Source organism: Ischnura elegans, chromosome X (genome assembly GCF_921293095.1).
Source record: "Ischnura elegans chromosome X, ioIscEleg1.1, whole genome shotgun sequence".
Classification (NCBI taxonomy): Eukaryota; Metazoa; Arthropoda; class Insecta; order Odonata; family Coenagrionidae; genus Ischnura; species Ischnura elegans.
Window position 1 is genome coordinate 42,921,485 of NC_060259.1, and position 21,179 is coordinate 42,942,663.

At 39.6% G+C, this 21,179-nt stretch overlaps 1 protein-coding gene across 1 annotated transcript in view; it reads right to left on the minus strand.

Moving 5' to 3' along the window:
• LOC124170853 (hydroxymethylglutaryl-CoA synthase 1-like) overlaps positions 1–19,643 on the minus strand; it is a 41,201-nt gene extending 21,558 nt beyond the window's left edge. Inside the window, exon 1 of the mRNA XM_046549857.1 lies at positions 19,398–19,643. Within this exon, the coding sequence (XP_046405813.1) occupies positions 19,398–19,534 (137 nt within the window). The 5' untranslated portion in view covers positions 19,535–19,643. The remainder of the gene's footprint in view (positions 1–19,397) is intronic.
• Between the last annotated feature and the right edge of the window lie 1,536 nt (positions 19,644–21,179).

A 21,179-nucleotide genomic window follows, 5' to 3' on the forward strand; every position in this document is an offset into this window, starting at 1 on the left:
GCCGTTGGAGACTCGGAGACTGCGCGCTAGGCTTAGATTGCTTGAACAATTAAGAATGGATATCTTTAAGAGCGACACAGAGAACATAATCTTAGAGCCACACTATATTTCCAGGTCCGACAGAAGCGATAAATTAAGAGAGATTTTTTGCCGAACGGATAGATATGGGAATTCGTTTTTCCCCCGAACAATAAAGGACTTTAATAAACGCTTGTCCCAACCTCGTTCCCTAGTAGCACAAAAAGGATTATATCTAGATTTAATACGTATCGTTGTATACCCTGTATACATATTATATCTGTATAAAATCCATGCAAATGTCCTCTACCATGCATATAATATCTAGATATAATACGTATTACATCTGCTGCAATAATATGGATTTTATACAGATTAAATATGTGTACATTGTTGTGATCTGTATATTATACAGATTTTATATATGTCTGATGATCCATGGTTACAACATAAGGATATTATTTGCATATTTTAAAGATTCTGGTATCCATCATATACAGATACAGATATCCATATTATATACATATTTATCACATGTAACAAAATCTCTGTTTCTCTTTGTGGATAGTTATAAATTGAGATTTATTTCTGGGTTTAACACAACACTAAATAATACTGGCATAACTCGAACTGAACAAACCTTAAAAGAAAAACTGTTAACAATTGATTGAAAGTAAATTGAAACAGTTACCAAACTTAAGAAAAACTGAGTTAAGAACTTTTGACATAAGGTTAAGTAACTTAAGAAAACTTTTCCAATGACTTAAGGTCAAGTTTTAAAACAAATACAACACTATATCCTAAATTACGAAACTGAGAACAGTATTTCTGTTGAAAAAATAACTTCCATGAAAACTTTACTGGAACAATTCCTACAATCAATTTAAAATACTCACCACTATGCATCGATTTTGCACACATCTAGAGCAAAATAGAACATCTAGAGCATCATATGCAAAAGCATAATTGTTTGCTCAGTTGCTTACCAAGAATATTCACAGCTTCAGCCATTTGTTGGTATCATTAGAGAAGTTCTGTATGAAATAATATCATGCTGAGTCTTCCACAAACCTCTACTAATGAGCTAGAAAATCGTGACATGTTGGTTGTGCTGTGTACCCAGTGTCATCTGTAAAATGTATGACTACTAATGTCCATAGCTTGAAGTTAAAGCAGTTCCAAATTTCAGGGATCAGGTTTAAAAATGCTTTGGAAGCTTTATCAAACAGTGAGTGTAGGCAAATGGTAGGGCCACCCTCCATAGTGCTTTGAAGAAGGATAGTCTACCATCTGAGTTGTGTAAGGAAAAGGTAATGCTAACCCTCACATCTAGGTTTCACATCAAATACATAGTAAGTGGTACATACATTTGAATGGTGTAATAACGCATTTGTATGTATTTCGATTCTTCAAGGATTGGTACACTGCATCAGCGAGACCTATGGTTAAATATCCAATACAAGTTTGCTGACTCAGTAGCGGGGGTCTCAAGGGGGGGTGCAAAATTATACGCATTTACAAGACAATGCTTCTAATGATATAAAAGAGTTACAATTATGGTTTTGCAATGTTTGGCAATGCGGGCAGCCCCGCAAAGGGGGGGGCGTGCCCTCTGCACCCCCATATGTATCCGCCGCTGTGCTGACTGGTAGTGCATTTCTCTAGTAGTGTCCAATCTCTGAAGCAGGTCCCTCATAATACTTTTGTATGAGAGGCAAAACAGACTTTAAAATGTGGCTAATAGAAGAATAATGACTGCCAAATTCATGGGCTAGAACCTTTCCGGAATCATTTTATTTCATTTTATTTTTTTTAAGCATCTCATGAGATCACTAGTAGATGCATCAATACAGTCAGATAATAAGGAAATAATAATATAAACTGGAATCCCTTAGTAGAATTGAGGATTTCTATGTAAAATATTATGCGTTTGACACAGATTTCCTTTATTTTCTTTCCTCATCCTTTGAATGGTCTGAGGAATCACTACAGACACTTTCAAATGACAAATTCAAGTTTTTATTGGAGGTACAATCACGAACGTCACTTTCAAAATTTTTGGCAAGGGTGGGCAAAGCAAGAGACTAATTTTCAACTTTGACTGGAGAAGTTGCAATTGTTCTAGCACAGCCACTTGTTACTTAGCGCATATTGCTTCTATATATATATATATGTACTTCATTCGAGTCAGTACTTTTCTGTAGAAGTGGGAGCCTCACTTGTGCTAGGAAGAATGTAGTCCTCATGCATCAATTGATTCGAATTATCATCATCAGCCTTCACATTATCCTCTCTGGGGATAGCATGGTCTATTCGCACCTCCTTGGGTTCATCATGGTTCTGGAGGAGTTGAAGAATTTTTCTCATCACAATTACAGGGCAACCAGGAGAAACTGATATGTTCCGATGTTGGCATTATTCTTTTTCCTTATCCTCAAATGGCATCCCATCATTTTCCAGTACATGTAGTATTCTGCGTCCTCTTCCAACTGTAAGGCATTAGTGAAAAATATACTAAAAACACAAATCAATACCTAGATGATTACGATCGCAGAGAATTAAATCGATGGCTTTGTTTTAAAATGGTTATCAATTAGTAAAATTATTCGACATATTCTCAATAGTTATTCATTTTCAAGTAAAACCCTCCATATACCTACGAGATAATAGAGAGAGACTATACTTGCCACAAAGAACTATTAACAATGTGAATTCACGAGAAAAATAATATTTTCAACTAAATCTGTCTGAAAGGATTGTACTTCCACTATGCCAGCAAAAGCAAAGATCAATCTAAATTGTACCTATGCAGAGATGAATAATCTTAAATAATTATTGGATTGAAAGTAGTGGTTCATTGATTGTCCAGATAGGGTAGATATGTACACAGGCCGTGAAAATAATGTTCCATTTACTTACATTGAAATGGCCAGCACAGCAGTGAGAAGGGTTAATGCTGACAAAGGCATCTTCTTTAAATCTCTTCGTGCCGCTATAAGAGCCACTTTTTCCGCGAATCTGGTGTAATTGGTTTGTTTACAAAAGCTTAATCCGGCGTTGAATTCATTTTGATGGATACACAATGGCATGAAACAGTATTCTTTCGATCCCTTTTCGCCAATCTTATCTTCGAAACACGTATTATTTCTTCCATAACGCACTTCAATGTAAATTTGCTTGAAAAACACTATTTTACGGCACATACAAGGCACACAATGCCGTAACTACGAATGTAAACAAAGTTTCGGTTGCTATGAAGTGATGTTTGAAAGAGAAGCAGAGATTTTAAAATATATGATAAATATATATATAATACAGATATGTGTATCTGTATATGATGTATACCAGAATCTTTAAAATATACAATTATTATCCTTATGGTGTAACCATGGATCATCAGACATGTATAAAATATGTATGATATACAGATTTGCAAATATGTATACCGATGTATTTCGAAATCTTAAAAATATACAGATATAATCCTTTTTGTGCTACTAGGGTTAGAGCACTTCTTTTTTTCTTTTTTTTTTTTTTATAGCTGTAAACGGCTGATGTCCTAACACCCCCTGCCACACGCCTTTTAGGCGGCTTGCGGGGTATTATGTAGATGTAGATGTAGATTAGTTATATTTCTAGTCCTTCCTCCAGATATTTTTGGTATCATATGGATATCGTCAGCAGGAGCTGAATCTCACGGTGACCACCCGAGTCGCTGACTTCAGCCTCTTTCATAACCCGCTTTACGAATACTTCAGCTCAATAATTACAGTTACAATATTTATCCAATAGCTTTATGAATGGGACAAATTATCATGCAGAATAACATTAAATAGGTACATATACTAATGAACGATAAATTCTTGACAGGGTTACTTCGAGCAAAATTAATCAAATAACCTCTCAACAAAACAGGCAGCATTTGGGGAGACAGAATAAGGAGTATTTGGGGTATTTGGAGGAGGCGACCGACAGCTAAGGACATTTGCTCCATGAGGGAAGGGTGTGGAGCAGGGGTTCCCAAAGTGGACGCTACCGCCCCCTGTTGCTCTAGTATAAGGGGGCGAAAAGTGCCAAGGGGGCGGCAGGAGGGCGCCGGAGGGTCCTGACAAATGCGAAGGTTCCGTAACCTTCCTTTTGTCTTCGTTTTCAAGCTTCACTTCTAAAGTTTACTTTGTTTCCCGCATATGGAAGTAATTTAAACCATGTGTTTCCTTACATTTTAAAGTAAGAACTGTTGAAAAATATTTCCAAGCCTTTCTTGCACAAGGGAAGCATTTGAAGGGGTTTAGTTTCATTTGGTCTATCGTTGGTACAACTTCACGACACAGGGAACTTAATTATTTATGCCATTTAATAAGTCATTGTTTTTAATTTAATTATTACAATGTTCCTCATTTGGTTAATTAGTATATGATTCTGATTATTATTTTAAAGATACCGATTAGGGGGGCGTTGAGCATAGGTTAATGGATCCATGGGGGCTCGAAAAAGTTTGGGAAACATTGGAGTAGAGGGAAGGGTGGAGAGAAACCGGGCGTCGACATTAGCCTACTCCTAACGAAAGGCGCCAAAGATACCACGGCTTAACGTTCCATCTGACCGACGGAGTACTGCATTTGAAATATCCTCCACAAAGTACTCCAGTAGAGATCGGGTAGCCTCTGAAAATCTCTACCACGACTGGGAATTGAACCCGGACCGTCTGGATGGCAAGACAGCACTGTAGCCACCACACCAACCAGATCCGCATCATGAATTTTAATCAGCAATGGGGAACTATTGCGGATTATACGAGGCCGCAACGGCGGATAAATCATGTGAGCTCGAAGATAAAGCCAGAGAGTTTCTGTTTGTACGGTTGTTATATCCGAAACTGCCATAAGATTTGGAAGAGAGGATATTAGTTTCGATGTCGGGGATATCAGAGCGTTAAGTTATGAGAAACCCTTGTTTCTAGCTCTGGAGGGCCTGGGATTTGGCTAAGCTTCTGATCATCACATGCGCGTAATCTCTATAAATTTACCAGGGGTGCATGTGACAGAGTCGTGAATGGTTTGTGATCATTTGAGCCGCTCTTGAGGTTGACACATGGTGTTCTCATTCCATCTTCTCTCATCCAGAGGGTGGTGATCAAATTTCCGGCCAAGAGAGTGTTATCGCCCGAATTAAAACAACCACTCGCGTTGTCACGTGAATCAGTAATGGGAAATACGGAAAAGCTTTCATTCTGGAAAACATTCCTTGAAGGCCGTTTTACACGGGGCACGGAATTGCGCAGGTTAGAACCAGTGGCGGATACAGATGGGGGGCGCAGGGTGCGCCCCCCCCCCCTTACGGGTCCAGCTGTATTGCCGAGCATTGCAAAACCACATGTAACTTTTTTATATCATAAGATGGCATTGTCTTTTACATTTTTATAATCACTTTAAATAAAATTTTCATATACTTTGCCTGTGACTTGATCATCTCTTATTAACGTAAAAGTAAAGACAACTCAAGATATGTTGCGCTCCCCCCTTGAGTTTTTTCTGTATCCGCCACTGGTTAGAACTGCATTAATTAATTTCTAAAATGGCGTGGAATTGCGCGAATGCATGAACGAAATTAGAACGGGCTTTTTTGCCATCTCACGTCCACGCATTCTCACATGTGTTCTAGCAATTCACCGCTTTACACGACGCTATTTCGATAACTATGTGGTCAATTAAATGACGTTATAATCAAGTTATATTGTATGACTATTATATGCATGGATGTAATGCTAAGATTCGGAAGAAGAAATTGGAAACTCTGGCCAAAGCACATTTCCGCAAGGTTGATAGGTATCTACGAGGTCCATATTGGTTTGGGGGGAATTCATGGTAAACGATTCAGTAACCAATACTTCGGCTTACTAGCATTTAAATAACCTGCAGTGAGGGGCAGTGTGGGGGTGATTGGGGGCCCTCGGCGAAGCTCATGATGGCGTCCCCTTACCAGGATTCGGGTATCTTCCCCTGGAAAATTTTAGAAAATTTGCAGGCCCGAAAATGGATTTTGACGCTATTCTCGCTTTTAAAAATCAGATGGAAGTTAATAAAATAATAGCAATTTTGTAAGAAAAAATACTATGAAAAGTGAGAAATTAGCAGCTTACAAAATTTAATGATAATTTATGGTACTATAATCTTTTATTTAGTGACTTTGTTTATTAAAACTGCGCTGAAAACAAAAACAAACTCTAAAATAACCTTTTCCCCGGCGTATTATGGCGGTGAATTCTTCTCGGGTTTCCATCCGGGTGAGCTCCATCTCCATCGCTGCCGACGTTTCGATAGAATCCTTTTCTATCGTCATCAGGGCCGATGACGATAGAAAAGGATTCTATCGAAACGTCGGCAGCGATGGAGATGGAGCTCACCCGGATGGAAACCCGAGAAGAATTCACCGTCTAAAATAACCGTTTCGAAAAGGTAACCCTATCAGAAAAAGCATCAGGTTCTTTTTTATCTTCTGACACTTTTATTTTATTCATTATACTAATACAATCTTTTTACACCAACTATGCATACTGAGTAAAGCAACTACTGAAGACATAGAATTTTATAATTGCAAAGAATTTGATTCCAGTGATCTGAGTCTTTTTTTTACTACAACTTTCATATACGCTTCACGATAGACGCGAGCGTTGTGGGGGCCCCCTACTTGTAAGCTACTACTAGCAAGCACGGGGCCCTCGCCTATTGCCGACCAGCCGAACTGGCCAGACCGCCCCAGGGTGCAAGGTTAACAGGAGGATTGTGACGAGGCACTTTCATTGAAACATCGGCAGAAAAAACTGACCTATTGAAGTGCCATAGCAGCCTTCAGCACCCGATTCATTCCGGATCAACCTTTTCGTGTCTTACTAAAATCAAAATTTTAGACATCAGACTCGCCAGTATTCTTGTCATGTAAAAAATCTGTTTTCTGCATTCTGGCAGTTTCTAAATTTAGACAATTTTCGCACTCGACATTTCCTCGAAGAAGATACGACGATGAACTCATGATTTTTAGATTAAATTCTTTGCCTCATGAGGAAGACGATACGGGGGATTTGATTCGGGAGTAAAGCCTTGTGGTCAGGCTTCAGTACAACACTTCCTCTGGGTGGGTAGGCTAGAAGATTCTCAGAATACTGAATGCGTGACAATGACGGAATTTATGAAGATTGAGTTGTTTCGCATTAAATCTGTAAACTTGTTTGCATGAATTCTTGATCGTAGTGGCAACGGTTGTTGGAATCGATGTCTTAAAGAACAATGAAGGAAATGATGTACACATTAATGCCATTAGCACTAGAAGTCTCTGTAAAAATAGTTCATTCACGACCGGGAAAATTAAAAACTTTGGTCGAATGCAGCGAATATAAACTAAAACTACTGAATTACTACAATATCCGTCGCACCCAGAAGAAGTTGCAATAAAGGGCAAAAAAGTTTCAAAATTCACCAAGCTTTAATTTTGTGGGCATAATTAGTTAAACTGGTGAAAGAAAGTAATTGGTTCTATGTTTAGGTACTGTGTGTGCGTGAATGTTAACTTTATGTCCATTAGAGGTTGCTAAAAATGTATGTGAATATTGCTGACATTGCCTCGTAATTTCGTTTCCTATGGGGATGAAACAACATATTGAGGAGATAAAATGAAACTACTGAAATTAATTACTCAGGGAATCGATTGTAAATGTATGGTCCAAAGTAGAAATTACTTAATTCAAGAAATCGGAGTAAAAATGTAGTAATATATACTTGTACTTATGCGTCTAATTTTCACTAAAATGACGTCATCAGTGGAGTTATTTGCGTTCATCCGGTATTCAGTCTGTCAAGAAAAAGTAGTTGAAAAAATTGGTGCTTAGTTCTTTTAATTTGAACAACCACAAAGTTACATCTAGATTCAAAAGGGACGCTGATTAACTCGATCAGTTTTGTAACCTGGGAGCACGCCCGCAGTCGGTGTAATGAAAACATTTTTTATTGGTGTCGGTGGATTATTTTTTCCTCGTACTAGAATCCTAAACGTAAGAGCGGTGTTAAATGCACTCACTGCTCGGTTCGTAGCCTATCATATATATTAATACAGAAATGTCTTTTCTGTCATTCCGTATATGCTCCGTTAATACTGCACTTGCACTGCATGATATATGAAGTATCATTTAAAACCTAAAATCGCCGGCTTCTGACGAAAAATACAATATCAAAATTTAGTATTTACTCATTAATTTGCCTTCAAATTTTCGATTTTTCCATGACGATGACTCGCTGGAGGTATATCGATTCGACGCTTTTTTATTCTAAACTTCAAAAAACTGACAATGCCTTTCCAAACGACAAGAAAATAATTCCCGATCAAAGTGGCCTTTGCAATGACAATTAATAAAGCACAGGGTCAGATTCTTTAGAGAGCCGGCTTGTACTTGCCAGAACCTTGCCTTGTTTTTTCGTATGGACCAGGGGCGGTCTGGCCAGGTCGGCGGAAACAAAGATCGCCCAGGGCCCCGAGCTAAGGGGCGCCCCAGAGTTCTCTGGATTCTAAATAATACACTCAGAGGCGGTATGGGGTGATTGAGGGCCCTCGGCTGGGGCTCGTAAGGGTTTTTTACCCTTACCTATGGGTTTTCGGGGCTCCCCCCCCTCGGGAAATTTTTATGTAATCGCATGCCCGGAAATGGATTTTGACTCTATTCTGGCACTACAAAGCCAGATAGTAGTTAATAAAAAATAGCAATTTCTTTAGAAATAAATATAATTAAAAGCGAGAATTTCACAGCTTATAAAGTTTAGTAATGTATTATGGATCTGTTATGTATTATTTAGTGTATTTTTTTCAAATAAACCGCGCTGAAATCTAAAAAAAATTCTAAAAGCCTTTTCGAATAGCCCTTTCAAAATCACCAAGTTCTCTTCTATCTTTTGACACCTATATTTTATTTTTTTATATAAGTAATCTTATTTCACAGAGTGTGCCGCAATAAAGCGGCCTATGAGAACGTAGGATTATATAACAGCAAAAAAACTTTGGTTCAAGTACTATTGGGTCTTTTTATTATACTTTTCAAACACGCTTCACGCGAAGACGCGATGGATGCGAGCGTTGTGGGGGGGGGGCCTTGGCTAGGGGCCCCGGTGATCGCCGAACAGCCGACCTGGCCAGACCGCCCTTGAATACACTGCACAGTTCATAACCCTCATAACCCTATGAGAGAGTCGTGTAGAGATCTGCCATCCCCGAGGACAGAGGACATGACCGTATGTCATGAAGCGGCCGGCATGCGCGGCGCGTCTCTCTCCTGTCCCACGCTTATTGTTAGACCAAATAGGACGACGAGTTCTTGTGAATCTCTCTCGTGAGAAGAGACCACGGTGGGAACCGCAAGTGCAACCGTGTATATATCAGTATATTTTGGGAAACTACTACAGATCATGTGTCATTCCATTTTTTCCCTCGTTCTACTCTTCCCTAAGTCTCCAGTTCCGTCGCGAAACCCGATATCCCAGCAGGTGTTTCTGGGTAGTAGATAACTCAATTCATTCGTTGAGAAAAAATATCAGATTACAATGTTTGGGTTTAGTTACACATCTCAACTGTCTTGAGTTTTTCACTGACAAGGGTGTATGGGGAATCAAATACCGTGGGACTCAAGAGGAGTCCACGGAAGGGAAGTAGAGATGAAATCGTTATTGGAGGGGGGAAGTTGCGCTCGCACAGCACAAAGGTTCTCTATTTTTCCTCACCGCGCGAAATCCTGAGTAGTTCAGTGAATGCTGGTTTGGTTAGTGAGAGACTTTCATCCTCTTTAAAGTGCAAATATGAAACGTGTTTACAAAAGCGGTGCGCAGAAAAGAAATGAAAAGAAGAAAGAACTCTTTTAGGTTAATAATATCTCAATTAACCCGAGGGCTTGGCTGAACAAGAACAGAGGTTCCGGTATCGAGTTACTACACAGTGAAAGTTTAGATACAGATTCAAGTACTTTGGATTATTCGTATTTTCATTTAATAGCTCAAAAATACCGCCTTGTGACGCGCCTCGAGTCAACTTTCCGTGCGGTTCTTTCTTCTCTCCATTATCACGTTTATTTCTTAGTTCGTTTTTTTACATATATTTTCATTTTTTGTGCGCTTAGTTTCTATTTTAAAAATATTGCTCCAAACGCAAACAAAGTAAAGAAACGATCTACTATTGCATAACCTGCAGTGATACTCCTGATACCAGAGGCAGATCTAAGTTTGGACCAAGGGTGGGGGAGGGGAAATGTGTCCTAATATTTTACCTGTTATTTTCTACTCCACCCGACAGTTTTAATTGATCAGCTGATTTATATGGACGAATCAAATTGTTAAACACTATTCTTAAAAAAAATAGTTTAAGATATGTTTGTTAATTCAGGCTTAAATTTTTCTACAAAATTAGTTCCTCAATTTTTGCACAAGTTTTCATCTATACCTACATTAAAACAATAACCAACGAGTATGGATAAAAGCTAGATACTTGTGACTATAACTATATGCCATACAAAAATTAATCAGACATAGTTAATACATAACATCCAAAAGTTTATCTGGCCCTTAAGTGTGCTTTGTAATATTTGACATTTTTACTTCTGCTTTTTGAAAGGGCTATTTGAAAAGGTTATTTTAGAGGTTTACTAAATTTCAGGGCATTTCTCAGGAACAAAAATCACTAAATAGATAATCGAACCATAATACATGATTAAATTTCACAAGCTGTGAAGTTCTCACTTTTCACAATAATATTCTAAAAAAATTTAATTTTTAAAAATTTTATCTTGTTTTTAAGAGCCAAAATAGCGTCAAAATCTATTTCCGGGCACGCAAATTCCATAAATTTTCAGGGGGGGTGGGGGAGGGGCAAATCTTCCGCTGAGGGGAGCTCCAGCCGAGGGACTCCCAATCACCTCGGGCCGCCCCTGGTATGACAATTGTATGTAACATTTTCTAGAGTTCGCACTTTCCGCGATATTTATGTTTGCGTTAAAGAAACTCATAACCGAAAAGTTACAGATGACAACATTGTTACTTTTAATATTTTCTTTAAAGCAGTTTTTAAATTGCGTGCCATCATTCAGTAACGGACGTCAAGGGCGTACCCAGCAGGGGCGCAGCTACGAATTAAGGCTAGGGGGTTTTAGGCGCAGCTAATACTTTGGAGTGTGGGGTTATTGCATACCCGCCAGGGTAAGTGCGGGCGCCATCCTCCAGAACATTTTTAAGATTAATGGTTCAAAACGGCGAGTTTTACGGCTTTCTGAGGGATTTTAGATTAATCCGAACACACCTCTATAAGTATTACTAATCCATTAAGGAAAATTAATTAGACTTGAAAATTTCTCCGAGCTCTGGGGGGGGGGTTTATCCCCCAAAACCCCCACCCCCTTCGCTGCGCCACTGGTATCCAGGATCATAATTGGGGGGGGGGGGGCAAGCCATAGTCTAGGGGAGGGCAAGACATGGTCTGAGGGGGGAAAGCCTTGGTCTAGGGGGTGGGGGCAAGCCAAGTTGTGACATTTGAAAAAGCAATTTTATTTTAGTTACTTACTTATCTTATACTAATAATTACACATCATTTTTCGTGGGTTTAAAGAAAATTTGTTGAATACTTTCATTTCAATTCAGTAAGTACTGATTTTGCTTAAAGACTCCTGAGATTTTTGCTTCCAGAGGGGGGCAGCTGCCCCCCCTGACCCTCGCTGGGTACGCCCATGACAGACGTCATGACTGTTCCTACTGGTACCAAACTCCCTTATTGTATTAATATATCTTAAAGTCTGTATTGTATTTATGTTTTTTTTTTATAACTTTGCCATGAAACAAGTATAAGGAAGGTACTTTATGATGCAAATTTTACTACATTTAAAATCCAGTTACACCGTTTCGTAAACTTATTTATTCTCTGAGATCGAGAAAGTGCGAAATTTTCGGACGAGTTACATAGTCTTACTGAGAACAATGCAGTATCACAACGTAGGCATTTCTTTGAATAGAAGTTATGAGAGAGCGATGACGGCCTTCAACCTGCCGCCCGACAAAGGAAAAAAATACGTCCATTGGCAAACCATAGTGCGTGAAACTCTTGCACTTGACGAAGGCCATCGACTTGAAGTTAATAAAAAATCTCAAATCGCGGCAAATTCTTGAAAACTAAATCTGCAGACTAATCTGAAAGCTATTCGGAAGCGGAAAAAGTAGCGTTGGTGTCATCTTGCATTGGAGTGAGGAGAATAACTAAATATAAGATTTCGTATGGGTACGCGGTTACCGCTTCATTGAAGGGATGATCTCACAAGTGTGGAAAGACGGACTATTATCACTTCCTCATCGTGATCATCATCACCGACATTAGTCACCCAACCTAAGATTGGTTTGACGCAGCTCTCCATTCCTATCTCCTATCCGTGAACCTTTTCCTTAAGACGTATTTCTTCTCTTTTACATCCTTTATAACCTGCCCTATGTAACTCATGCGGGGCCGTCCCTTGCCCTTCCACCTGTCCATCTACGATAGTTTTCATCTGGCCATCGTGTCTCATAATATGGCCAACTAGGTTGTCCCGTCGTCTGCTTAAGATTTTTTGAGGATTTCTCTTTTCTCCCACTCTTCTTATCACTTCTACATTACTTACACCATCGATCCATTTTATCTTCATCATTCTTCGGTAGCGCCACATTTCCAATGCTTGACATCTATTCTGCTGCTATCAACGTCCAAGCCCTTCGCCCATAGAGAAACATGCTCCATATGTAGCATCTGATGAATTGTTTCCGTACTTCTATTCTTTTACGCACAGTTGTGAAAAGATTCTTTTGTACGTAGAAAGCCATCTTCGACTGCGCTAATCTCTGACTATTTCTTTCTTGCTTCGTCCATCGTAGGTAATTCGGCTCCCCAGGTAAGAAAACTCTTTCACCTCTTCAAGCTCATGCTTTTCCAGGTTCATGTCTGCCTTAGCCTCCTCTCTTTTGCTGCATATAGGTTCATGTCTGCCTTAGCCTCCTCTCTTTTGCTGCATATAAATATCTCAGTCTTCTTTCTGTTGATTTCCAGCTTATATCTGGCCATTGTCCTTTCCGTATTTGTCAAAGTCTTCTCTGCCTCGGCTATGAGTGTCATGTCGTCATCAAATCGCGGCATACTAATTTTTTCTCTAATATTGACACCGAAAGCCTTCTCCTTGATGTCATTGATGGCTTTCTCGATGTAAACAAAAAAAGCAGAGTCACCCAGTTAAAGCCTAATCTCTCAAGTTCAGGAGGATATTTGTCTGATTATACCGTGATGAAATCAGGCGATGCAGGGAAACTGAATATATGGGTAAAGATAAAAAGTGTATACATAGTGCTTCATATAATTATTCTACTTTTCTGGGCATTTGAGATGATCCAAAGGACCTATATGAATTGAAGGAACGCGAGACTACATGATAAAGTAATGGAAGTAAATTGGCGAAAACGATTTCTCTTGGGTCGCTCCCTTTATTGGACAGGTTAAGGGCAATAAAGGAGGGAATGAAATTCCTCACTCACCCCGGCGATTTGTTCTGAGGAAAGCATTTTAGCGCAGGTTTTTAGCTATATACAAGATTTCTATACGTAGGTACGTGTCCAGCAAAATATGTTTCTTTCGGTCCGGCAAGTATAAATAGGTTCACCGCATCTCTCTGAAAGATATCTATCCCTAATTGCTCTGGCATTTAAGCCTAGCCCGCAGCCACCGAGTTTCTTGCAGCTCCCAGTTTAATCCATGAAAATGCTGCGTGACGCTGTGTTCACTCGTAGCATTTTTTTTGACGAATCGCTCAGCCAAAGGGACTTCATAGAGGAGGCCCAGTTCTATCCCACGGAAATTTGATTTCTGCGGCCACTTCGGTCGTATTTTAATCGGCTTTCAAAAATGTCCACAGCGCGGTGCTGAGTTCGACGCGATCCGCTTTTTTCCAATATTTTGTAGTGTAATGCTTGTATTTGAGAGGAATATCATCGAAGAGTTATGAATTTGATAAATCACTGTAAACGATTAACCAATGAATTATTTTCTCACTTTCTGTTGCATGAAACATTAATATGTTACATTAATTAAATTAAACTTCAAATTGGATATTAATTTCTTCCCCATTGTTAAACTTCTTAAATTTCTAAAAATTTTCCATTTCATATGCTAGTTAGAATGAAAATGAAATTTTAGGCTCAAAAATGCGTAAAAAATGGGTAATTAATAATACGCTTATACGGGAGAATACCCCTCTTTCCAGGGGGCATTCCATACTCTCCGGATACAGGTCATGACCCCCCCAAATTTGATGCAGTATCCGCCCCTGGTTCTAAGTATGCGCTCACCAAGGTTTACGAAGATATATCCTCCATTAGTGGCATTCATTCGTATCAATAAGAAGGAAATAATTCAAAAGATAAAATGACACACTCATTCACCTCGTGAATTGGCCCCAAAGAATGAATTCTCTCTTGTTTAAACTACGGTGTTAACTAAAAAAGTAAGAATCCAAGGAATGAATGAGTGAGTCGGTTCGTGTTTGCCTTTTGTATTTATTTTTTTCCTTTTTGCACACTTTTGTAATATTCCCTTCTTTATTATCCACTTGCATACCTTAACTTTCCTACTAAGCTGGTTAAAAATACTTAAATTACTTTCCTAAAAAATTTGGCCTTGGGCTATTCATTTTATTCATCTTGTCACTCGGCGTTCGGTACTTTCAGCACATGGGATTATCCTTGTCCGCTGTTTCCACGCCGCGTTTCACTTTCGCTGAGCGATGCTGCAAGCCGATGAAACGTGTTTTGCAAACATGAAATAGGGTGGAGGCAGGTAATTTCGTGCTTGAGAGGACGCTTCGCTTCTTCTCGACCGATGGAAATGAAACGATTTGCTTTCGGTTAAAATCAAATAGTTTCATTCTTACGCAGTAGCGGATAGAGAGAAAACTTAAGGGGGGGAGGGCGCAAAAGATATCTTGAGTTACCTTTACTTTTATCGTAATAAAAACTAGCGTTGCACCCGCTCCCAGTGGCCTTCCCCCGCTCTTTTCAATTCAGGACCACAGAGGGATAGGCGCGTTTCTAATTTTAAAATGTAGAAAAAAAGGCAGGGTCTTATGTACAAATTTAACTGGCATGTTCATGTACAAATTTAGGTCAGAGGACCTCTTTAAACACAGCATTGGAAGTAATTACACTATCCTCTGTTAAACGCACATGATGACTCATACTTACGTATCAACAGGAGACTTGAATGTGGAATCAGCCGCATTTTGATAAAAGTTATTTAAAGAATGCGAGATATTGTTGCAAATGAACAAATGTATCAGTTTGTGCGCCGTTAACTTCAGGAATATTTGCCGTTTTTTTTAATTATTTAAAAACCAATTTTAGGAAACAATAGCAATATTTAGGAAGTAAGATATGCCGTCGCATGTTCTCTGATAAATTCTGTGCATTTTGGTACCTCATTTGTAGAGTTTGGTTGCGTATAAGTTGAGAAAAAGGTATCTATACAGCAGAAATAATATAGAAGATCAAGTCACCTGCAGAGCTTCAAAAATTTTTAATCAAAGTGATTATACTCGTATACCAGACTTCTCATCCCATCTTATGATATAAAAAAGTTATAATTGTGGTTCTGAAATGTTTGGAAATACGGGTGGCCCCGAAAGAGGGGGACGCGCGCCCCCCCCGGACCCCCATCTGTACCCGCCGCTGTTCTTCCGCTAATTGAATTGAATTGAAATTTTCAGGGTAGGCATGTACAGTAGACTCTTATCAGCATGACCGGATTTTACTATAGGCTAAGTAGGCTTCAGCCTAGGGCAGGGTTCTTCAAACTATGGCCCGCGTTTCACATCGGGCCCGACTCATAATATCATCCGGCCCGCCAAAAAATCCCAGCGTGCTTACTTACAATTCTTACAATTGCCTCAACTAATCTGGAACCTGACTTTAATGAAATTTTGAAGTCAAAACGACTGTATGATTCGTCACAATAATTTGGTTGCATAAAACTGGAGGCAGGAATCTATTTATAGCGGAAGGTTATTCGGACATTCCACCGGGTCAGGTTCTCCAACTCTATCTCGGCCAAAGTTTCGATGAACGAGTTGATCATCGTCATGCCCTGATGACGATGGACAACTCATTCATCGAAACGCCGGCCGAGATGGAGTTGGAGAACGTAACCCGGTAGAGTGCCCGAATAGCCTTCTACGATTTGATACGCCGGGAAAGCCTGCGATCATTCTTCAGAAATCTAATTAGTTGACCCTGATATTTTCCAGCGAGATATTATCTAAGTTTTCCATTTTTATACTATAATTTTTGAAGAAATAAAACTATTGGCACTGATATGCTTTTTAGTTTTTATTCCTTTGGCCCGCATAAATTTGGGAAACATGTAATGTGGCCCTTACCGTGAAAAGATTGGTGACCCCTGGCCTAGGGCCCCAAGATCATGGAGACCTGCCTTCAAATGTATTGGTTAAGATCAACGGGAATCAAAACTTTAAAATCGGAGGTGTAAGGGCCTCATTATTAGAATACCCTAGGGCCTCTTATGATGTAAATCCAGCCCCACTTATCAGTATCCACCTGTATCTCGAATTTGAAAATCATGCCTCGATATTTTCTCAAATGCAAATATTCCTTATTTAAGATGCGGATAAATGTTTTTTTTTTAAATCTCCCGCATACACCCTGAAAATTTCAAGATGACGGTGATGTAATTTTTAAACGAATATTACCTCACGAAAATAGAAAAAATATGGTATCGACGCCTACAGCTGAGTACTACCCCGCAATACCCCTCAACAGTCGTTCTGCGTAGGATACATTCTCGCTGAGCCGGAGGGGGGGGGGGTCCAAAAATCGCCAAAATCACCTCACGTAATAAATGGACGCCCTCTTAACATATATTTTCCTCGTGGCGCCAGCCCTTAGCTGTCGGTCGCCAAGTTCATGCTTCACCGAAGGTGTGATCACGGGCGAATTCAATGAATCTACTGCATAAAAACTACTATCTAGTGGCAATACTAGCTATCTACTGCTATCAAAAACTACCTGTGACTCCACGCATCGGCAGAGATAGCGAGGAAGGGGGGAGGTGTGTTGACAAATCCCAAATAGTGTGGAAAGAGTGAAATTTGATTAGGAGGTCCGTCTAATTCGAGAAAGAGTTTATTTTACATCAAATTTCGTTTTAGATTTGCCGAATTATTATGCCAGGCTATCTTCGACGTGGACCGCCAATTATTTTCCGGCTAATTGTATTTTCACGTCAAATATTTTGGGCAAAAGGTAATATAAATATTCATGGAATATTTAGGTAGGTGGGCCTTCAGTAATATTTTGCGTAATCCGTTTCCGGATTAAGGAGTGTTCATTTATACTGTAAACTAGCAAGGCGTTTCTTAGGAAGAATAGTAACCAGAGAAGTGTGAAACTTGGAACTTGGAATTCATGGTCACATTGCCGGATTTATAGGTAAAGGAACACAGCAGTCATGATGTTGGTATGAATGCGTAACAGCATGCAATGGAAAAAAATGATTTCCGTACACCCCGCTCCATAACATTGATCGTAATGTCTTCGTACGAGCGTAGACCAAAAACGACGTATGAGCGCATACCTTATCAAAAGAGGTTTGCACCAAGAGTATTAATAGCTAAGTATAGAATGCTTTGAGTTATTTTTTTCCTTTTTTGTGTCAAGATGTGCATCTACCCGGAGGGTTTTCCAATCGCAGAAGTTGTATGATGCGACGTAATTTTTTTAAATGAGATATGTACATACAGTGGGTGCAAAAAGTATTCGGACAGTACTTGTTTCCAGCCACTATAACTATTTTGACTCCGGTGCACTTGTTCTTCGGATTCGACATGAATGTATTACTATCATTTGCTGATCTGGTAAAGGTTTACATGTTGAAGGAAGGAAAATTTGTTGCTACTTCGCTACAAATTGAGTCCAATAGACGAATTTGCAGATCTTACGCGCGCAAAAAGTATTCGGACACGCGGTGCACGTCGATTTAAACGCGTTTATAGGGGAGTCCACCGGTGTCATTGCTGTCCTGCTGTGGGCGCTAATTTTTACCCTTGGTTGTGGCGAGGTGAAACGCATCTTTTTTGACCGAACGGCGACCTGAAGTGTTGACAGGTATGTGACGAAAGGCTGAGACGACTGAAGCTGAGCGAAAGCTCATTATTAGATACTATAATCAACGTGAGTCACTGAATCAAATTGATGGACTTGTCAGGCGACCTACGTCAACTGTCTGCGACATAGAAAATCGGTTCGGGAAGACCAAGACTGTTCTAAACAAGCCCCAAAGCGGACGTTCACGGAAATTAGCTAACGGTGACAACCGATTCATCGTGCGGGAGATCAAGAGGAACCCAAAAACCAGGGCTTCCAAGATAACTACTGATCAATAGAAGTGTGATGTTTACGCATACGTAGGTACCGTCCGGAATATGTGGGAGCAAAACGGTTACCAAGGCCGAGTAGCAAGGAGGATGCCGTGTATCAGCGTGATCAATCGCAAGAGGCAGGTAGAATTCGCTCGGGAACATCAATCTGAGCCTTTAGAGTCGTGGGATAGCGTGATTTTCACTGACGAGAGCAAGTACAACATACAGTATTCTGATCCGATGGTAATCAAATGATGGGTCGTCGGAACAATACTGAGCTTGATCACAAGAACTTGAAAGCAACAGTGAAACATGGAGTTGGTTCTGTGATGGTGTGGGGGAGCATTGGCTCGTCTGAAGCAGTATGATTTGGACTTTTTGAAAGGTATCATGGACCGCATGAAAGACCTCAAGTTTGCCTTGTTACAAGAATGGAAAAAATACCCCGTATTGTCACTTCAAAATTGGTCCATTAAATGTCAAATCGCCTTCAGACAGTCCTAAAAACCAAAAGGAATGCCACAAAATACTAATTATTGCGTAAAGTGTGTCTTATGATTTCATTTAATATGAAAAATTCTTGTGTCCGAATACTTTTTGTGTGACACATTTGAAGTTATTTTTCTATTTTGTTTATAGTTTCGAAAGTTTATTATTTGTTACTGTTGATGCAGTGCATACATAAATTAAGAGCGTCCACAGTACACACTGAGAATCATTTTAAGCCGAAGACACAAGCGCAACACAAAGAAAATGAAAATTTTAGCTAGAAACGAAAGCTGTCCGAATACATTTTGCACCCACTTTATGCATACCTTATCACAATACGGCAGAATGAATTTTCTATTACTGGCCACAGAGAAATCGAAGGTGGGAGTAGGAATTCGAGAGAGGTTTGAAGGAGTTAAATGTCTTATCTTACCTTGAATTACGGATCACTTGGGACAGGAGAAGCCAACGGGAATCAAACGCGGAGGAGCACAATGCCTTGGACCCTGTCGCGATGAAGAGGACACTACTGTCCTCAGAAGAGATACGGCTGAGGACAACAAAGCCCATGGAAATATTGCGATTTGTTTAGCGATCCATTTATCGCGTTACGAAATGCCTCTCTTGTTGCCTAGCATTTTGGTGTCAGTGGCTATTGAGTTGAGTTCCGACGTGATGCCGAAGACAGGATTTTGTCACTGCGGGAGATAACTCTCCTGTGATCGGTTTATATGATATCACAGGCTTATCAAAATGTCCCAGGTAAAAAATGGGCTCGCATGAGACGCAAAACATTTGTATTGGACGCTACCGTAAACTTTATCAATTACTGTAGCACGGAGCATACTCCAGTTACTCTATCGGTTAATTCTCTTGCTTTATTTCAATTAGATCAGTTTTTGACGATCGTAATCTCAGCCAGCGATGTGTGTGTGTGCGATTGACGGCTTTCCTTCGGTATCATTTAACTTTGCCATTTACAAAGTCGATTGGTGAGGAGTGGTTTTAATGAATCATGCAATGTAATTTTATAAATTCGCTCCAGAGCTTATTTAATATCAAGCCTTGTTATATCGTGATCATCATATTTCAGCAGCGAAAGTGGCAGGCTATTGAGGAGTCATTTAAATGAGTTACAAGCTGATTTTCGATCAGAATCCAAAAGAAGATATCTGAATTGTAAAGAATACGTCGCGACCTTACCAAGACAGCACACATGCTAGTGCATGAAATATTCGCATAAAGAGTATATGTGGAGATCATGCAGAGATCGTATCGCTTATTATTTATGCAATATTTCATGCATAAAGCTATGTGCCATATGGATGGCGATATCGAAATTAACATTGGTTCCTATTGAGACGATGGTACGCGCTGGTTGCGAGTGTTGGTTTAATTGAAATGATCATCCCTCTCTTTTGCAATACATTCAGAGTCAGTGGCGCTGCGAGGGGGGGTTAGGGGGAAAAAAACCCCACAGAGCTCAGAGAAATTTTTAAGTTTAATCCATTTCACTTAATGGATTAGTATTATTTACAGAATAGTGTTAGGATTAATCTAAAATCTCTCATAAAGCGATAAAACTAGTCATTTTGAACCATTACTCTTAAAATTTTCTGGAGGAGGGCCCCGCAACTCCCACTTACCCTGGCGGGTATGCAATACCCCACACCCCAAAGTATTGGTTGTGCCTCAAACCCCCCTAGCCTTAATTCTTAGCTGCGCCCCTGTTCAGAGTCGATACAAGTTTTTGAGTTGAAATCAAGATTAATAGCGATCCATTTTCTACCAAAGGTGTTCCCTAATTCTTTCATGCAAATGGGTGCATACCTGCATACCTACTTGCGGCAAGTAAAAACGCTAAGTAAGATCACTAGCCATAAGATGGCGTAGACCTAATTATCGCATTCAAGAGTGGAATTTGTTATCGAAAAGATGGATGGGATGGTGTTTATCTCGGAGCTGTGGAAGTGATTAAATTACTCCAATTATGATAATTATGAATCCAGTCTCGGAGATTCAGAACAATTAGAGTAGTTTCGCAGAAAATGTTCACAGCAAGACCTCTTGAAATGTTCTTTTTACTAGTTTTTTGAATTTTTCATTGAAGCTTGAATCACCCAATCATTTTTTCATCCCTTTTGAGGGAGAGTTACACTGATTGCTCCAATGATGGTGGAAAAAATGATCGACTCATCACTCTTTACATCCCTGA